General features: G+C 35.4%; 1 protein-coding gene across 8 annotated transcripts in view; it reads left to right on the top strand.

Moving 5' to 3' along the window:
- The first annotated feature begins 856 nt into the window (after positions 1-856).
- Positions 857-17,508, top strand: part of LOC114046844 (roquin-2) — a 77,996-nt gene continuing 61,344 nt past the window's right edge. For 2 of the 8 annotated variants that reach the window (XM_027867396.1, XM_027867398.1), the window contains exons 1-5: positions 857-968; positions 9,855-10,151; positions 10,714-10,831; positions 12,388-12,621; positions 13,982-14,157. In XM_027867396.1, coding sequence (XP_027723197.1) covers positions 9,921-10,151; positions 10,714-10,831; positions 12,388-12,621; positions 13,982-14,157 — 759 coding nt within the window. In that variant the 5' untranslated portion in view covers positions 857-968; positions 9,855-9,920. Of the gene's footprint in view, positions 969-4,361; positions 4,372-4,400; positions 4,458-9,854; positions 10,152-10,713; positions 10,832-12,387; positions 12,622-13,981; positions 14,158-17,508 lie in introns of those variants that run through there. The other 6 variants (XM_027867397.1, XM_027867399.1, XM_027867391.1 and 3 more) reach the window with 5 other exon arrangements.

Below are 17,508 nucleotides of genomic sequence, written 5' to 3'. Positions count from 1 at the left end.
TACTTAATTGCTTGTTTTCAGCTAGTAGTGGTCATGGAACAGGAAAACTTAAACGAAAAAAAATTTGAGTAAAGCATAAAACTGCTTTTAAACCTATAGCAATAGATTTGTGTACTAAGTATCAGACATGACATTTCAAAGGGGACATAGATATTTAGACTTAGAATAGACCTAAAGGATAATCATTTAACACGTTAAAGTCCCCTACATTTATTATGTGACTTACCTAAAACAGTAAGAAGCAGGGCTCCATTTAGAAGCCCAGTGTTAGGTCAATTTTAGAACTTGCTCCTAAGGGCCAGCTTGGTTAGGGCCAATACTGTTTGCAAAATAGGATTAAAGTTATGTGTCAAATCCTGCCAACTTTGTGGGGAGATGGAGAGAAATTAAATCTAACCATTGTCCTTGAGCCACTTCATGGATGGCTTGGCCAACTTTAGCTTGAGATTATTATACGGGCTGCTACAAAACACAGAGGATGGACGGGAGTTTCCCAGAAATCTCTCCTTCAGTCCTCCTCGTTTCCCAGAGTGCCCCAGTGTTGCTCTAGAGTCACGTGATAAGGGTGGCTTAACCTGAAAGCCCTAAGGGCGAAGAGTAAGGAACTAAGCATGCGCGATCTCGCGCGAGTTGGGGCGTGTCTCCTCGCGAGAGGATCCCGGGGCCCGGCTCCCTCCCCGTCCGCCTCTCGCGAGGAGGTGGAGGTGGAGGAGGAGGAGGAGGAGGAGGAGGAGGCGCCGTTGCGGCCGCCGCCGCCGCCGCCGCCGCCGCCGCCGCCAACGCCAACGCCGCCAACACCACCAACGCCAACGGGGCTTTCCCGCTTGCTCCCGATGGAGTTTGAGGCCGCGGAGCCGCAGCCGAGCCGTGCCCCGGGGAGAGGAGGCGCTTTCGTCGCCGATCCCCGTCATCGCCGTCGCCCCGGGGCTCCCCGGAGCGGCCCGTAGCGACCCCGCCCGGGCCCTCAGGTAGGGCGGACGGGCGGGAACCGGGGCTTGGGCCCGTGGGGAGGCCGTGAGGGGGCGCCCTGAGAGAATGTCTGCGCCTGACAGTGTCTGGGCCCGCCGGGCAGGCTCCTATCTTCCCCGCTCCCTCTCCCTCCGGGCTCCCGCAGCCACCTCTGTCTCCTCAGCTGGCTGACTGCAGCCGGAGGGGCCAGGCACCAGCCACTCTTCCCTCCCCTCCCCTCGCCCCGCCCAGGCGGGAGCTGTGGCCGGCGGAGAGGGGCTCCCTCCCGGGGCAGGGTCCCACGAGCTCTAGAAAGGACCTCTATTCTCTCCCTTTTACATTTTCTTTCTTTTTTCCCTAATATCTTGCCTTCTCTCCCTACCTTTTTCCTCCCTACCCCCCATTCCTCCACCCCTTTCTCATCTTTTCTCCTCCCTCTTTTTGCTTCTTCCTCTCCCGTTTTCCCTTCTCCTCCTTTCCTTCTCCCTCCTCCCTTCCCTCTCTTCTTCCCCCGTCTCCCTCCCTCGTTTCCCTCCCTTTCCTCTGTCTCCCATGTCTGCTAGTTTTCCTCTTTCCAGTGCTCCCTCCCTTCTCTCGCTCTCTCCATCCGTATTCTCCTTCCTCCTCTCTCAGTCATTCAACATTTATGCCCCCTTTCCCTTCCTTCACCCTTTTCTCCTTCCCCATTCCCTTTTGTCTCTTTCCTTTATTTCTTGTTAAAAAAAAAACAAAACAAAAAAACAAAAACACCAAGAGAACAGTAGGTATGATTCTGAAATTAACAGAGAATCACGGTGTTTTAGAGTTTGAATGGAGTTAGACATCATCAATTTTGCCAGTGTGTCATTTCTTCCGAGGCCCAGGTAGGGAGTGGAATCAGAGTTATATATGAGTAGAAGACCCTTCTTCTTTACACTCACACACACCTGTGTTTGAATAACAACCTCTTGTATTTTGACCCAAGTCAAACAATGCTCCTTGATGCCATGTAAAGGGGTCTCAGCAGTAAGAGGAGAGAGGATTGGCTACAGAATGGCCCTGGGGATGTGACCAGGATAATTGAATGAAAGAGAGCCAGGGAATTTATTTATTGGTGTGTTTGTGTGTTCTGTTTTTTCCCCCTCCTTGTGGAAAAGCCTCTTGGGGCGACTTTTCCACCATCTTAGAGGAATGGTGTAAAGCATCATTGTTTTACAGGCATTTAAAACGGAACTGGGCATCACGATACAGAATGCATTAGAGGGAATAGTATCTACTTGTCTTCCTTAGCATTAAGGAAATAGAAAAGGTTATGATGGCTGCCTTCAGTTTTAGTTTCAATAATAAAGCAATGTGACACAGACAGAAAAGAGACAGGAATAAAAATAGATCTAAATGTAGTATTTGTTATATGGGGTATGCCTAACCAGAATCCTCAAATCCTTCTCATGGGCATTTTACTAATACTTGTTAAGAGTTCTTTCCTGGATCACATTTGGAAGCTATTGTATCCCATTAAATTTAACCCCGTCTTCTCTCCCCACCCCCATATCATGATTTTCCTAGCTTTTATTCCTTTTAACATTAATATATCAAATTCTGTGTCGATATTTGGGGAAATTATTACAACAAAAATTGTCACAAAATTCAATTTCTGTTATATTTAGAAAAAAAATGAATGTTTTCAACAATTTTGAAGACCACCCTTTTCAGGATCACATGAACTAGAATCCTTTAACTGTTGATCAAATGACTTTGTATTAATTGAACAGTTTCCTTACTTGATTGTCAACTTTACTTTGCTATATTTACCACTTTAAAAACAACATTTTGATGAATTTTTTTTGGTATTATCTTTTTAAGTTTGTTTTTTAACGTTAAAAACCTTAGAAATTTGAGTTGTAGTTTAGCATTTTAGAGTGTTATGTTATAGCAATATTCCAAGCAGTATTCCTTTATTGTATTAGCCAGATGCATACGTTTTTCCCCAGATTTGAAAAACTAAGCAAACAGTAGGTAAAATAAAGCACACTGAAGAAAAAAATGAATTGTATTATATCCATTTCACTGTTAATTATCTCCTTCTTAATCTTTTTAACATCTTCTTAATTGTCCTTATTATGTCTTTATAATTATTTGAAAGGCTTTCTTCAGAGTGACCTTTGCATACTCATATTACTTTTAGTAAAGAGACATTTCCAGTTGCTTTTGAACCCTCTCTTATAATAATGTAGACTTCAGAGCATGACCACTTAAGCAGGAAATAAATTATATCATTAAAAACAGACAAATGAAAGCTAGCTTATTGATAGAGCATCTTGTTGAAAATTAGCCTAATATCGCTAGAGGGATGAAGAGCTTGACTTTCTCTAGGAAGCATAAATGTACACAGCAAAAATTACTTGATATGATGAAATAAATATAACTGTGCCGTCTAAAAAGGATATGTTTTCATTTTTAGTCCTTATGACTGCTGAAGAGTCTTGAATTTTATTGGGAGTGGTAGCCATAATAAACAAGAAAAAAGATTTGTGTTTTAGAAAATACCATGAAAAGTTTAGTCTGAAATCCATTAAGTAATTGATTGAAGCTCCAAAGTGACTCGAGCAGTAGAGTTTAAACAGCTGAACTATGGAGAAATTCTTCAAAATGATATATTTGAACCTTTTCTCCCTTAAAATCTTTCATGCAATTTAGAGTACCAGTTTAGAGCTCTTAGATTTTTTCCTTTGTTTCTGAGTTAGTGGTTGAAATTGCAGCCAAGATGATTAAATCCATTAAAAATTCCTAACCATGCATTTTAAGATAACTAAGTGAGAACTATTATGTTATGTTTGCAGTAACGTTGAACTTTCAAGGCAGAAGAATCAAGTTTTAAATCTCAGGACCAATAATTACTGTGCAACTCTATTTAAGCCACTTAATCTCTGTGCCTAAATTTCCTCATCAATGGTACTTAGACTGAGAGACAGTCTACTATAATGAACAGAAATCTTACCTAGGAGTCACCAAGACATTTAACCTCTCAATAGTCCAGACAACCCTCTAAATTGTAGAAAGTTTATGGATCTGTAATGGTGGAAGGAATTTTCTTGCCAGGAGTTCCTTAAACCATTGAAATCACATGCCTGAATCAACCTTCCAAACCCCCCCCCCCAATTTCACTATCTCACATGGATATTAGAAGGAAAGTACTTGATTAAAACCACTACTATTTTTAAGGAATAATACCTTTCTGTATTTAAATTCCATTGTAAGCCATCCCCGCTTTTTCATCTGGATTTTTTTTTGGGGGCGGTCTCTTGTTTCTGTAAATCCTCCCATGTTCTGATAGTCTTCCATTGGTTCTTTGATATTTCCTTGGTATCATTGAAGTTACTTGAGCTGTCCATCTGTAATTTCTTGCTAAATGTCCTACCCACTTCCTTTTCTAGGTACATGAAGGTAGGATCATAGCTTTCAGAAGTAGATGAGAGTTAAAAGATTATCCAGTTGGTTCCCCCCTCCCAAGGAAATTGAGGTTCAGAAAGGTAAAGTGACTTGCCCAAGGTGATACTGGTAAGAAAGAGTATACAAATGTTAGATGATGTCTTATTTATACCATTTTATACATGATTTAAACACTTAATGCACACCTTTGATACAACGGTTTATTTAATTAGCAAACTAGTTTACATGTAATAGCCGAACTTCAGTATAGTTTTTGTATTGTAGAGTACTATATTTCTATTCATATAAAATAGTGGGTTAGGAATTTTTGCAGTGGTAGAATCCTAAACCTTTTTCTACAGTAGTATGAAATCAAATATAATCATGAACTGTTCTCGTTAACAGATTATGCTTTGCCAATAACAGAAAGTAAAATTTCTTAAATGTTTAACATTTGCCCTTTTTTAAAAAAAAATTTTCATCTTTCCATCATATTTGTGAGGGAAATTAGTAACTTTTCTGCAGTTTTACACGTCAGCAAATAACACAGAGAGGGGCTTATAACTTGAAAAGCTATTAGAACAGAAAAATTCCTCAAGGTCACATTCATTCAAAAAAGCATTTAAGTGCCTACCCTGTGCATAACTCTGTGCTAGGCACCAGAAGAGCAATATATCAAATTTAGATTCTTAAAATCCCCTATTTAGCTGCCCTATACTTTTAGTAACTAAAAGTTTACTGAACAAAAAATAATTTTAAATATTTTGCTTAGTGCTTTGAATGATTGAAATTTACAATTTTTTTTCTTAGATTTTTGTTATACTTGGTGAGTTTTCATTTTGTCTTTAAATATCTATTTCTCTGGAAACCATATTGTTCTCATAGTATTCAAGTTAGAATTTTACAAACCCAAAATTAGTTTACAATGTTTCAGTTTAAGGAGCTTATATGTTTACATCTCTCTAATGCTTGATTTAAGTGCTTTTTTCCAAGAAATTTCAAGATTAGTTTTTTTTTTATCCTTTTTGTGTCATGTAAAAAAAAAAAAGCACTATTTACATTCAGGATTTTAAAAAAATATTCCTCTCTTAGATAGACCAAGAATATATTTGTGCTGTAACACCAATTAAGGATATATTCAATGACATGAGTATTTTCCAAAATTTGGGTTGAAGAGCTGCCATGTTATTTTCATGTGTCTTTCAAGTTATGTGGAAGAGTGAAGTGTTGATATTTAACAAATGAAGTAGTTGTTGTGATTCTGAGTAGGCTTTCTACTGCTGCCTTTAATAAGCGTATTAGGCATAAATGAGTATATAGCTTCATTCAGAGCTGATTCAGTCTATCTGGAAGTAAAGTTACCCTAAGTTCCTCATAAATAATTTCTGTCTTTTATTTGTAATAGTATTCGTTTAAATTCTTGTGGAAATTAAATTGTCTACATATTCTATTTTAAGACTTTTTGATGTGTTTAGGAAGACCTTGTGCAAATAATTGCCATCAGCTTTATTTTTTTATACAGTTGTTATCAATTCTTCAGAAGCTATATTTAAAGTGGTTTGTGACGCCAAAGGTTTTTAAATATCATTATTTAGCTGACTTCAAATTTGAATTCTTTTCCAAGAAATTTAAAATTGAAACAAATGATTATCTTGGTAAAATAACAGAGTTGAAAGATTATTTTAGATGAATTTCCACTAAGTTAACGGACATCGAAAATTTGCCTACTGAATTAGCACTTCTGAACAGGTAGCTGTTAAAAAAGGAATGCATGGGGCAGCTAGGTGGTGCAGTGAATAGAGCTGTGGCCTCAGGAGGACCTGAGTTCGAGTCCAGCCTCAGACACTTGACACTTACTAGGTGTGTGACCCTGTGCAAATCACTTAACCCCGATTGCATCACTAAACAAAACAAAAACAAAAAACAAACAAACAAACAAAGGAATGCGTGAAGTATGTTAGTGGTCCAAGTTGACTGAATTAGAGTACTGCGTAGCAGATTTAAGGAAAAAACATGATTGTAAAACGAATGGTCTCTTTTCCTCTAATAGCATTGAAACATTTTTCAGGCTGTAGGTATCAATGAGGTCACATATTTTGTTATAATCAAGTATAGAAGCTGATTAGATTTATTTGTAATATTGGAAGTTAAACTTTTAAAAATTAATTAAAAAAAAAACTTCTTAGCCATGACTGTGGCATTGTGAATCTGGAAAGTCTAAATCTGCTTAGAAAGATCTGATAATTTATTTTCAGTAAATTTGTAAAACTACCTTACAAACTGTTTTATATCTAGGAATTCAGTTTTACATAAAATATTTGGAATACTCTAAAGTCTGTACACATTTAAAGCACAACAAATAAGAATAGAATTTTCCCTTTGAATTTTTTGGGTTTTTTTTTTATATATATATTTTACCTTCAATTTCAGATTGTGATTTTTAAAACCTTTAATTGCTGTAGTTGATGCTCACTGAAGTATCAGCCAGTAAACAGTTCAATGAACAAAGTATAGTTATCAGCTGTGTAATTGCCCTAAATGCCCAGAATTCTAGTACTCAGAAAACCTATCAAATTTACATAAGTACTTTTGAATTGTCCTGGATTTGAGTTAGGAAGTATTAATAAAATATGTAGTATCCAAACTTTATATCTGAATGCTTTCAAGTTGGAGATGGTGACAGTAATAATAATGCCATGTTCTTGGATATAGATTATTTGAAGTTAACAAATTTTGCTATATTTTGCTATATTATTTCTTGAGTCTTCATACTATTGTCATAAGATCTAGAGTATAAGGAAATTGAGATAATCTACTTTTGATTCCCAGGATGCCTTTCTAATTTCATATTTCATAAATGGACACTCCCCCCAACCCTTACATGATAGTAGTTGTTGGTACTATTAGCATCTGTTGATTGGGAAAATACATAAAAGCTACTATCACTTCCATAATCCTTTTATTTAATCTGTTTGTTAATCACAACGGTGTCTACATACATTTGAAAAGTAGTGTTAACTAGGCTCACCTGTGATCCCTGCTGCTAGGCAGGCTGAGACCTGCAGATCTCTTGATCTAGGGAGTTCTGAGCTGCATTGGGCTAGGTTGATCAAGTATCTGCACTAAGTCCAGTATCATTATGTTCTGCCCTTGGAAGGGGCAGGGGACTCATCAGGTTGCTTAGAGGTTGGAATCCAAGCAGATCAAAGAACCTGTGATGATCAGTAGTGGGATCCATATATGAGTAGTCTCTGTACTTCAGGTTGACTGAGATGGGGATACCCAGTCTCAAAAAAAATAGTAATAGATTTATGGATCAACCATTTAAGTTTACAGAAGTTTGATTAGCTTTTTATGCTAAATCATTTTGCCTGTTGTATTGGAACTAAGTAAATATCAAAATGACAAGCCTTGGGGTGCTTATGGATTTGGGGATTCTTTTCATTGACCCTGTGGCTCTTAAAGGATCTTAGGCCCATAGGTCAGGTACCACTGATACAATTTAAACACCTTTTACAGATGAGGAAATTAAGATCCAGAGAAGTCAAGTGATTTCTTTTGACTCCAAATTCAGTGGTTTTCCCAAAAAATGATAAAGATTTGCAACTTTTTTTTTTTTGGAAACAAAAAAGCATTATGGCAAACTTCCTCCTAGATTTGGAAATTATAATTAAGAATACCTTTTTTTTTGTACCATTTAGGTATTTTATTTCTACAGAGACTATCTTTTCTCTGTTGACTTTGTTCATGTTAACATTTCAAGGCATACAACAATATTAACACAGCTTGCTCATACCTGTTGATTTTGTTTTATATCAGCATAGGAAAGAAAGCTTTACTAGTTACTATTGTTATGACCTTGGGTAAATCTAACCTCTTCTAGGCCTCAATTTCCGTTTTTGTAAAATGAGGGTGTTAGAACAGATTTGTTGTTGTTGTTAGATTATGTGGCCTTTATTCAGTTAAACTCTAAATCCTTCAGTCCTGTGTTTTGTTAGCCTTGAAGGGGCATTACATAATCGCTTCCTTTTTATCAATCAATAAGCATTTATTAAGTGCTTCCTATGTGCCAATCTTGCCTATAGATTTGCTCAAATACATCTTTCAGATCTGTAAATTCAATAGCTGTCCTCTTATTCCTGTATTATGTGAAGGTAGTATAATGGTAATCAAGAGACCTGAATTCTAAGATTGGCTCTGTGACTAACTAGCTACATAATCTTGAGCAAGTACCCTCAAATACCCTAGGATTCAATTTCCTTATCTGTGTCATGTAGACTAAGATCCCTTCCAAATCTGAAAATCTGTGAGTAGATAGGTATGTTCACATTTCTCTTTTTTGCATGCAATTTGTCTGAGGTAGATATTTATAGAAGTAACTAGAATGTAAGCTTTATGTTGGCAGGATAGGACAAATAACTTTTCTAAGTTTTATATCTTCCTCTTCTTTCCTCTCCCTATTCTTATCCCCCAATAGTACATACTCAGTCAGTGCTTGTTGAATTGAATTATATTTTTAAATGTGATTAAAGGTTACTCTTAATTCTTCATTTTAAAATTCAGAATTAATGTGACCTCAGGTACACAAATAGTGTAAGGCATAAACTTGGGTTTCTTGGAAAAACTGCTTCATGCCTATAAGAAAGAATTCTCTTACCAATAGCTAAAATTAAAATTACCTATAAAATCTCCAAATTGGGTAAATTGCCTCAGTTTAAACCATTCCTGGAAAAATGGACCCTTAACTCAACAATGCCAGATATATAAAATGAATTCAAATCGGTTTTATAGTTTTGAGCTTTTATTATTTCTAAAACATTAATTTTAGGTTGGGGAATAATCTGTCAGTGTGCTCTCAGATCATAGCTGGGCAAAGTAACACTAAAATGTTTAAAAAATTACTTGTGATTTTAAAAAATGTACTTAATAGTTTACTACCACTTGTTTTGATTTTTTTGCAATTGCATTGAGTCACTGAAGCAACATCTGAAACTTTTTAAATTTCTTAACTAATATAGAAAGTTATTTGTCTGGTAAATTTTATCTGGCTATTACTAAATTCTCTCTGCCATTATGAATATTCAATGGGAAAAGAATACTTTTTACATAAAGCCTGGATTTCAAGTGATTATGCTCCCCTACAAAAATGAAGGAATCCAAATCTACCTAAACCTTGGTCATTGTCAGTTAAGTTTATTGTTGTGGCATTTCATGTCTTGAATTAGTTTATAAAGAAAGATTGTTACGTAATTTTGTTTTTAGACAGGATTATTGAAGTTTTCCTGTCATTCAGTTTCAGTTTAGTTCAGTAATTGAGTGGCAATTAAGCATGAGACCCTGTGTTGTCTTAATTAAATTATTAAATGTCAAAAAGTAAATAAAACAGTGTTTTAGCTTATATAGCAAATCAAAATTGGCTTTAATATTTACAGTATTATTTGTGAAGATAGGGAAATAATCTTTTTTTTGTTTGTTTTCTGTTTTTTGTTCTCTTCTAGCTAACCTAACACTACACAGTGAAATAATGGTCTGCTAGACTGCTAAACAAGCATCCAGTTTCCACAATGCCTGTGCAGGCTGCTCAGTGGACAGAATTCCTGTCCTGTCCAATCTGCTATAATGAATTTGATGAGAATGTGCACAAGCCCATCAGTTTAGGTTGTTCACACACCGTCTGCAAGACCTGCTTAAATAAACTTCATCGAAAAGCATGCCCTTTTGACCAGACTGCCATCAACACAGACATTGATGTGCTTCCTGTAAACTTTGCACTTCTACAATTAGTTGGAGCCCAGGTAAGATGTAAAGTTGAAAAAGTTGAATTGATTATTGCTTCAACCTTACATGAAAAATAGCATAAAAATATTGGACTTGCAGTTAAGATATATTTGTTTTTGAATGTCCACTCCATTTCTTGGCTTTGTGATACTGAGCACTCATTCTCATAGACCCTCAGTTTCCTCATCTCCTACTTTCATGGGGATAATGATAGTTGTACAACATACCTCACAGGGCTGTTGTGAGGAAGGAACTTTGTAAATAATAAAGCACTATGAAAATATTAATTGTTATGTGTTCAATAACTTTTAATTTAGAAGAAAAGCAGATTTGTAAAGTTGAAATTCATAGAAAACATTATTAGCATTGAATCTGTTTTGTTGAAATAGCCACTGCCCTCTGGTCCTTAATTTTCTTATTTATAAAATAAATGAATTGGATTAGGTGATCTGTGGTTCATTTACAGCTGTTGACACTGTGATTAGATTGTTAGAATTATATTTTATGCAGGACAAGATTATAATTTTATGTAGAGCTGAATCTATTGAAGCTGTATTTATGAAAAGTTTCCATTTTTAGGTACCAGATCATCAAACAGTAAAATTAAGTAATCTAGGAGAAAATAAGCACTATGAGGTTGCAAAGAAGTGTGTTGAGGATTTGGCTCTCTACTTAAAACCACTAAGTGGAGGAAAGGGTAAGTTTCTTAAAAACTATGCCTCTCTTGGTGGGTAGGATTTGATGGGAAATTATTAACCTTGGAAAACTTAGCTTTGATACCCTGATATGAAGCAATAAAAGTCTTGAAAAGGATTTGACAGAAGATCTAGTTGCCTTGTTTGATTGAGAACTTGGATTTTTATTTAATGGAATTTATGGGAGGATTTAAACAGGAATCTCATAGGTTGGACAGGTATGGATGGCTTGCTTCATTGCAGGAATTATTCATGTTGATGAGAATTCAGATCCAACAAAGTAAGTAAATATAACCTAACCACAAATCAAACATTAGGAGAAATATTCATATTCTTTAGTTAAACTAATTTTATTTATTTAGAATTCTTAGAATATAAATCTTAGCAAATCTTATCAAGGAGACTATTCTTGTATTCTGTTGAACTTATATTTCTTCAGTTAGTAAGCCTCCAGCCTTTACTAGCTGTTCACGTAACTGTGCAAGTCATTTAATCTCTGAGCCTTTGTTTCTTCATCTATAAAATGTAATGTAGATAATAACACGTGAACAATTTGTTTTGAGGAAAGCATTTCACGAACCTCCAAATATGAACTATTATCATTGTCTTTGGTCATCTGCTTAATGAGATATATTCTTGGCATTTGACAAATACCAGAGAAGTATGAAATGTGATCCCTTACTCAAGGAATTTAAAAATCCTGTGGTTTGTTACATTGCTTTTAGATAGGATTATGTGATAGGTCCCAGAAGACAAATGCCTTGCTTTTAAATGAAAAGCTACCATTAGTAACCAATAACTGACAACAAACAACCAGGTATACTGTATTGTCTTTTTATGTATGATTGCTAAAGGAGTTAAGCTGGTCATTCAGTAAAAGTGAAGGATGACAGATGGATAGTCTGAGTGTTGCCTTGTTATCTATGAAATATTAAAAAGCTAGAGGAACATCTCCAATATGGTAGGTAGATTCCATGTGGAAGATACATGGAAGGAAAAGCACTTGGAATGTGAAGACTTGGATAAGTTTACATTGGCAAGAGGATCCACATTAATGAGTTTACTAATCTATTAAAGTATCTGTTATTAATGGAGCTAGAACACATTCTTTAGTCTAAATACAACAAAATATCACTTGTATTATATGCATGCCACAACCCAAGTTGTCTTGATGAACCTAAAGTGTGCAAGTGTCCAAACTATGAGAAAGCAGGTGAGTTGAATAGTGCCAAATTAAGGTTCTCAAGATTTGGGTTCAAATCCCAGACTCTGATTCTGATAATGTGTGACTTTGGTCAAGTCACTTCCTTCCCTGGGCATCGTATTTGTGTTAGTAAAATGAAAAGGTTGGACTAGATGGATTTTAAGGTTTCTTTGGGCTTTTAATCCTATAACCACTCTAAGAGTTTAACATCAGTACTATTGTGGGATGTGAGTAAGAAACCAACTCAGGCATTACAGCTCAATCAGTGAAGTAAATAATGAAACATACTTTAAAAAAAATCTTCAGCTCATCTTTACTTTTAAAAGCTTAAAATTTCTTTTTTTTTTTTTAAAGGTGTTGCTAGTTTGAATCAGAGTGCACTGAGCCGTCCAATGCAAAGGAAACTGGTGACTCTTGTGAATTGTCAACTTGTGGAAGAAGAAGGTCGTGTAAGAGCCATGCGAGCAGCACGATCACTTGGGGAAAGAACTGTAACTGAACTGATTTTACAACACCAGAACCCTCAGCAGTTGTCTGCCAATCTATGGGCTGCTGTCAGGGCTCGGGGATGCCAGTTCTTAGGACCAGGTAAAAGGTTAAAAACTTCTTCTTAAAAAATACAGTTACTGACAGGTCTAGAGATGAATACCTTCTTAAATAATTTTCAATTTTGCCAGGAAAAATCAAATAGTTTTCTGATGTTCTTGTTCAGTGCAAAATAGTTCAAAAATTTTTCTGTAATGCATTGTCAGATGATATTTGATAAAACCTATACATCTACTCCATTGTTTTACATGTTTATTCACCACCTGTTTTAAGATTGACACTTACTCTAAGTTTGTGTGTCCTTCAAATGTTCTGTAATGATACACTTGTATGAATTTCCTCCTTTCTAATTTTCATTCTTACAGATTCATGGGTTTTGTTGTAATATTTGAAGGTAGTGAATATTTCATTTGTATAGTGGGAAGCCTAAGGATAATTGGAAGAAAACTTTAGTATGTGGATGCATTTTTACATTTAATTGACAGCATATAGGATGAAGTGCAGAGTTTAAGGAAGAAGACAGTGTCTTGATACTTGACTCCGCTTTCATTTAAATAGAAATTGAGACTAAATACATTTCTTTCTATAATAAGAACCAGTCTTGGAGTCAAGAAAACATGACTTCAAGTCCTGCTCATGACACATACTAGCCATGTGATCCTGATAAAGTTACTTAACCTCTTAGGGACTCACTCAACTGTCTAAGACTAATTACAGAGAAAATGTCAGTCTGCATTGGTTGCAGGGCTTTTCCACTCTAGGAGTTACCCATAGAGATAAATTATGGGTCTGGATTTCAAGACGCATTTGCTTTACATTGTAAGTTGTATTTTTTCCATAATAATTTCAGATTTATTCCATAAGATGACTTATAAAACTGCTAGGTGGCACAGTTGATAAAGTGTGGGCTTGGAGTCAAGAACACCTGAGTTCATATCTGGTCTCAGATACTAGCTGTGTGACATTGTGCAAGTCACTTAACCCTGGTTACCTCAGTTTCCTTATCGGCAGAATTAGCTGGAGAAGGAAATGGCAAACCACTCCAGTATCTCTGCCAAGAAAACCCCAAATGGAGTCTTGAAGAGCTGGACACAGCTGAAACGACTGAATGACAAATTATGGGAACAGAGAGTTTTCCTTATTCAAATGACATTTCCTGGCCTTTTTTTTTTTTAATCTTTACCATTGTTTGCCTTCTGAGGTTTTTATTCCCGTTGATGTCCAGGTACTTTGGCTACTTAATAAAGAATAAATGAATAAATAAATTGTATGATTATGATATCCTGTCGTATTAAATAAAATAGCATTTTGAGTAATGAATTACCACAAACCCTGTGCTGGTCACGACAAATACAAGAGTTCTTCAGTGAAAATTACTTTTATATTTATGACTTGTTTCCAGCTATGCAAGAAGAGGCCTTAAAGTTAGTATTGCTGGCCCTGGAAGATGGTTCTGCTCTCTCAAGGAAAGTTTTGGTACTTTTTGTGGTCCAAAGACTGGAACCAAGATTTCCTCAGGCATCAAAAACAAGTATTGGTCATGTTGTGCAGCTACTGTATCGTGCTTCTTGTTTTAAGGTATGACACTTAAATTAAGAATGACAGCTTATGTTTATCATTTTGCTAATTTTAAATGAAAATTGCCAAACATTAAAAATGAGGTATGTAAATGGGAAAAAATAAGCATGCTTTTTAAAAAAAAAGCAAAAACCTTTTTATTAATGCCTATATTCTGTATCTCTGTCAACTCAACTTTCCCTGCCCTCCAAGCCCGTGCTCCCTTTGATCCTCCCTAAGTGCCCCAGAAAACCATCTAATACAGTGATTGCTTCTGACATTATAAACAATGTTTTATGTTAGTCCTCTACCTCTCTGCTTTTTACAATGACCTCTGTTTCATTAACCATCCTCTAGGAACTTTGATTTTTAATCACTCATAGTGTGACTTCCTTTTAGTGATCTTTTCATTTGCATTTTTACAGTCAGTGTGCATGTCATTTTCTTGGTTGTATGTATTACTATATTGCTTCCTAAGCTTGCTTTTTCCTGGATGATGCTCTCTTTTGAATCAGTATATATTGGAGTTGATAAATATATGCCAAAAGTATTTCATGTTTTCTCACTAATAGGGCATTCAATATGCCCATTGTATTTATTGTGTAATTGAAAGTGTGGTTCCTTATAAAATGATCATAACACCAAAGAGCCTGCTCTAACTATTGTGATAAACCAGAAGATTACACTATGTGTTATTATTTCAATATGTGTGAGATTTTTTTCCACTAAGGGTCAGCCTAAGTTGTGGTCTGTCACCTTCTTTAAATCATAAAGTTTGTACTTCTCTTGTGCTTTTGTCATAGTATATTATAAACATTTTTCTTTTAAATTTTAATTGATGTCCTTTGTTTTGTACATGTTTGTTTCTTCTAGTTTTTTTCTTTCACCCTCCTAGAGAGCAATCTTATTAAACAAAGAATATTTTTAGAGAAAAAAAATGAGGAAGAAAAAAAAACACCAGCAAAATCAATCTATACATTGAAAAAGTCTACAAGTATATAGTGTTCCACATGCATGGACCTCCCACTTCTGCAAAGGAATTGGAGGAGGTGCCTTTTCTTACCTTTGTTTTAGAGAAATATTTGTTCTTTGTATTTTTGCAATATTGTTTCAGTTGTTTGTGGTTCTTTCTATTTACATCTTTGTCATTTTGCATGTTTTTATGGTTTTTTTAAAATATTACCATAATTTTCTCCAGTTTGCCTGCGCATCTCTTTTTCTTTCCCAGAGAGCAATCACATATAACAATACTTTTAAAAAATTAAAAAGAAGAGAAAAAATCAACATAACTGATCACTACATTGAAAAACGTAGTGCAGAGTACCATGTTTGTGGATTTCCTACCTTTACAAAGGAGTAAGGTGGAGCTGTCTCTTCTTTGGAGCCATATTTGCTCTTTATAATTTTGCAACGTTCGTTTGAATTTTTTTTTGTGTGATTCTTTCCATTTACATGTTGTAGTCATTGTGTTTGCTGTTTTTCTGGGCTCTGCTTACTTTATTTTGTTGTTATTTTACTTGGCTCATATAGAAGTTCCATATTTTTCTGTATGCATTACATTAATCATTTTTTAGAGTATAGTAATAGTCCATTATATTAACATACCTGCAATTTTTTTAGCCATTCAGTTGATAGACTTTGCTTCCAATTCTTTACCATCATGAAAAGTGCTGTTATAAAGATTTTGTTATATATGAGGACTTTGTTTTGTCAATGGCATCCTTGGAGTAGAAGCCTAGTAATGGAATTTCTGGGTCAGAGAATATGGACCTTTTAGTTACTTAATTTGGAAAATTCAAATTGCTTTCCAAAATGGTTGTATTGATTCACAGTATCAACTACTGTGCCTATCTTCCCATAATACCTTCAATAATGACTTGTTTCTTGCGCTTTTGTTATTGTGTGTTATATGCTATAGCTATTCTGTGCTTAAACTTGCATGTCATACCCTCTGCTGCACAAGGATAGGAACCAGTACTTGGCATAATGATTTATATATAGTATGTTCTCAATAATTTCTGGTTGAATGAATTAAATGAGTGAATATGAATGACCTCATCACTCAACTGAAATTCCTCTCTTGAACGTTATCAGTGGTCTTTTTTCCCCTAATTATGTTTTCTCCCACCCATACCCTGTCCCCTTTGCCCCTCACCCTGGGGAAAAATACAAAACTCTTGTAAATAGATAAACTTAGTCAAGCAGAATGAATTCCTATTTTGGCCACATGCAAAAATGTGAGTCTTAATTCTTTGTGTTAGTATATCAATTCTCTGTCGTGATGTCAGTAGCATTCTTCTTCAGCATTTGTTATGCAGTGTTTTAGAGTGATTGTTGATCATTGCATTGGTTAAAGTTCTTTAGCCATTCAGAATTGTTCTTTTTTACAATTAATATTAAGGTATAAGTTGTTCTCCTTGTTCCTCTCACTTTGTATATCATCATACAAATCTTCCCAGGTTTATCTGGAATCATCTCTTTATTTCTTATGGCACTTCATTTCCTACTAAATGGGTGCTTATCAATTGGGAAATGATTGAATTAATTATGGTATATGAACATAATAGAATATTATTGTACAGTGATCTTTTAATTACCAAATCTAATTTTTTTTTCCTTAGTCCTCATTCTTCTTGACCTCTCTTGATTTGACTGTACTGACTTTCCTCTCTTCTTAGATATCCTCCACTTCAGGTTTTTCATGACACTATTCTGTCACACCAGTCTGACTGTTCCTTCTCAGTTTCCTTTGCTATCTTATCTATAGCATGTCCTCTAACTTTGGATGTTCCTTAAGGTCGTCTCCTAGGCCTTCTTCATCCTCTGTATTCTTTCTCTGGGTAACCACATCAACTCCCATGGAAGATATATTTTCATCTATATCTTATATGTATGTGTATACACACACTTACATATATTATATCCATAATATATATATTATATAACAATATATAATATACACACATATATAATGAAGATATGCATACATATACATAGCTTTCTATTTTCTATATATATGTATATATGTACATCTCTTTCTATTTCTATTCTCTTCCCTGGCTTCTGCCCTATATATCACCAATTGCCTACTGGACATTTCAAATTGGACTTCCCAGAGACTTCTTAAATTTAACTTGTCCAAAATTAAACTCATCTTTTCTCCAAAACCCACCTGTCATCCAAACTTCACTATTAATGTTGAAGGTGTTATCATTCTTGTAGTCTTCCAGGTTCAAAATTTTTCTGGTCTGTTCATTCTCCCTCACCCAAATATATAGTCAATTGTCAAATCATACTATTTCAGTGTTCCCAGTATCTCTTGTATCTGACCTCTTCTTTTCACATAGCTATGGCCCTAGTTCAGGCCATTAT

Source organism: Vombatus ursinus, unplaced genomic scaffold (genome assembly GCF_900497805.2).
Source record: "Vombatus ursinus unplaced genomic scaffold, bare-nosed wombat genome assembly UNPS02014786.1, whole genome shotgun sequence".
Lineage (NCBI taxonomy): Eukaryota > Metazoa > Chordata > Mammalia > Diprotodontia > Vombatidae > Vombatus > Vombatus ursinus.
The sequence above is the reverse complement of the archived record's forward strand: the minus strand, read 5'-3'. Positions and strand labels throughout refer to the sequence as shown.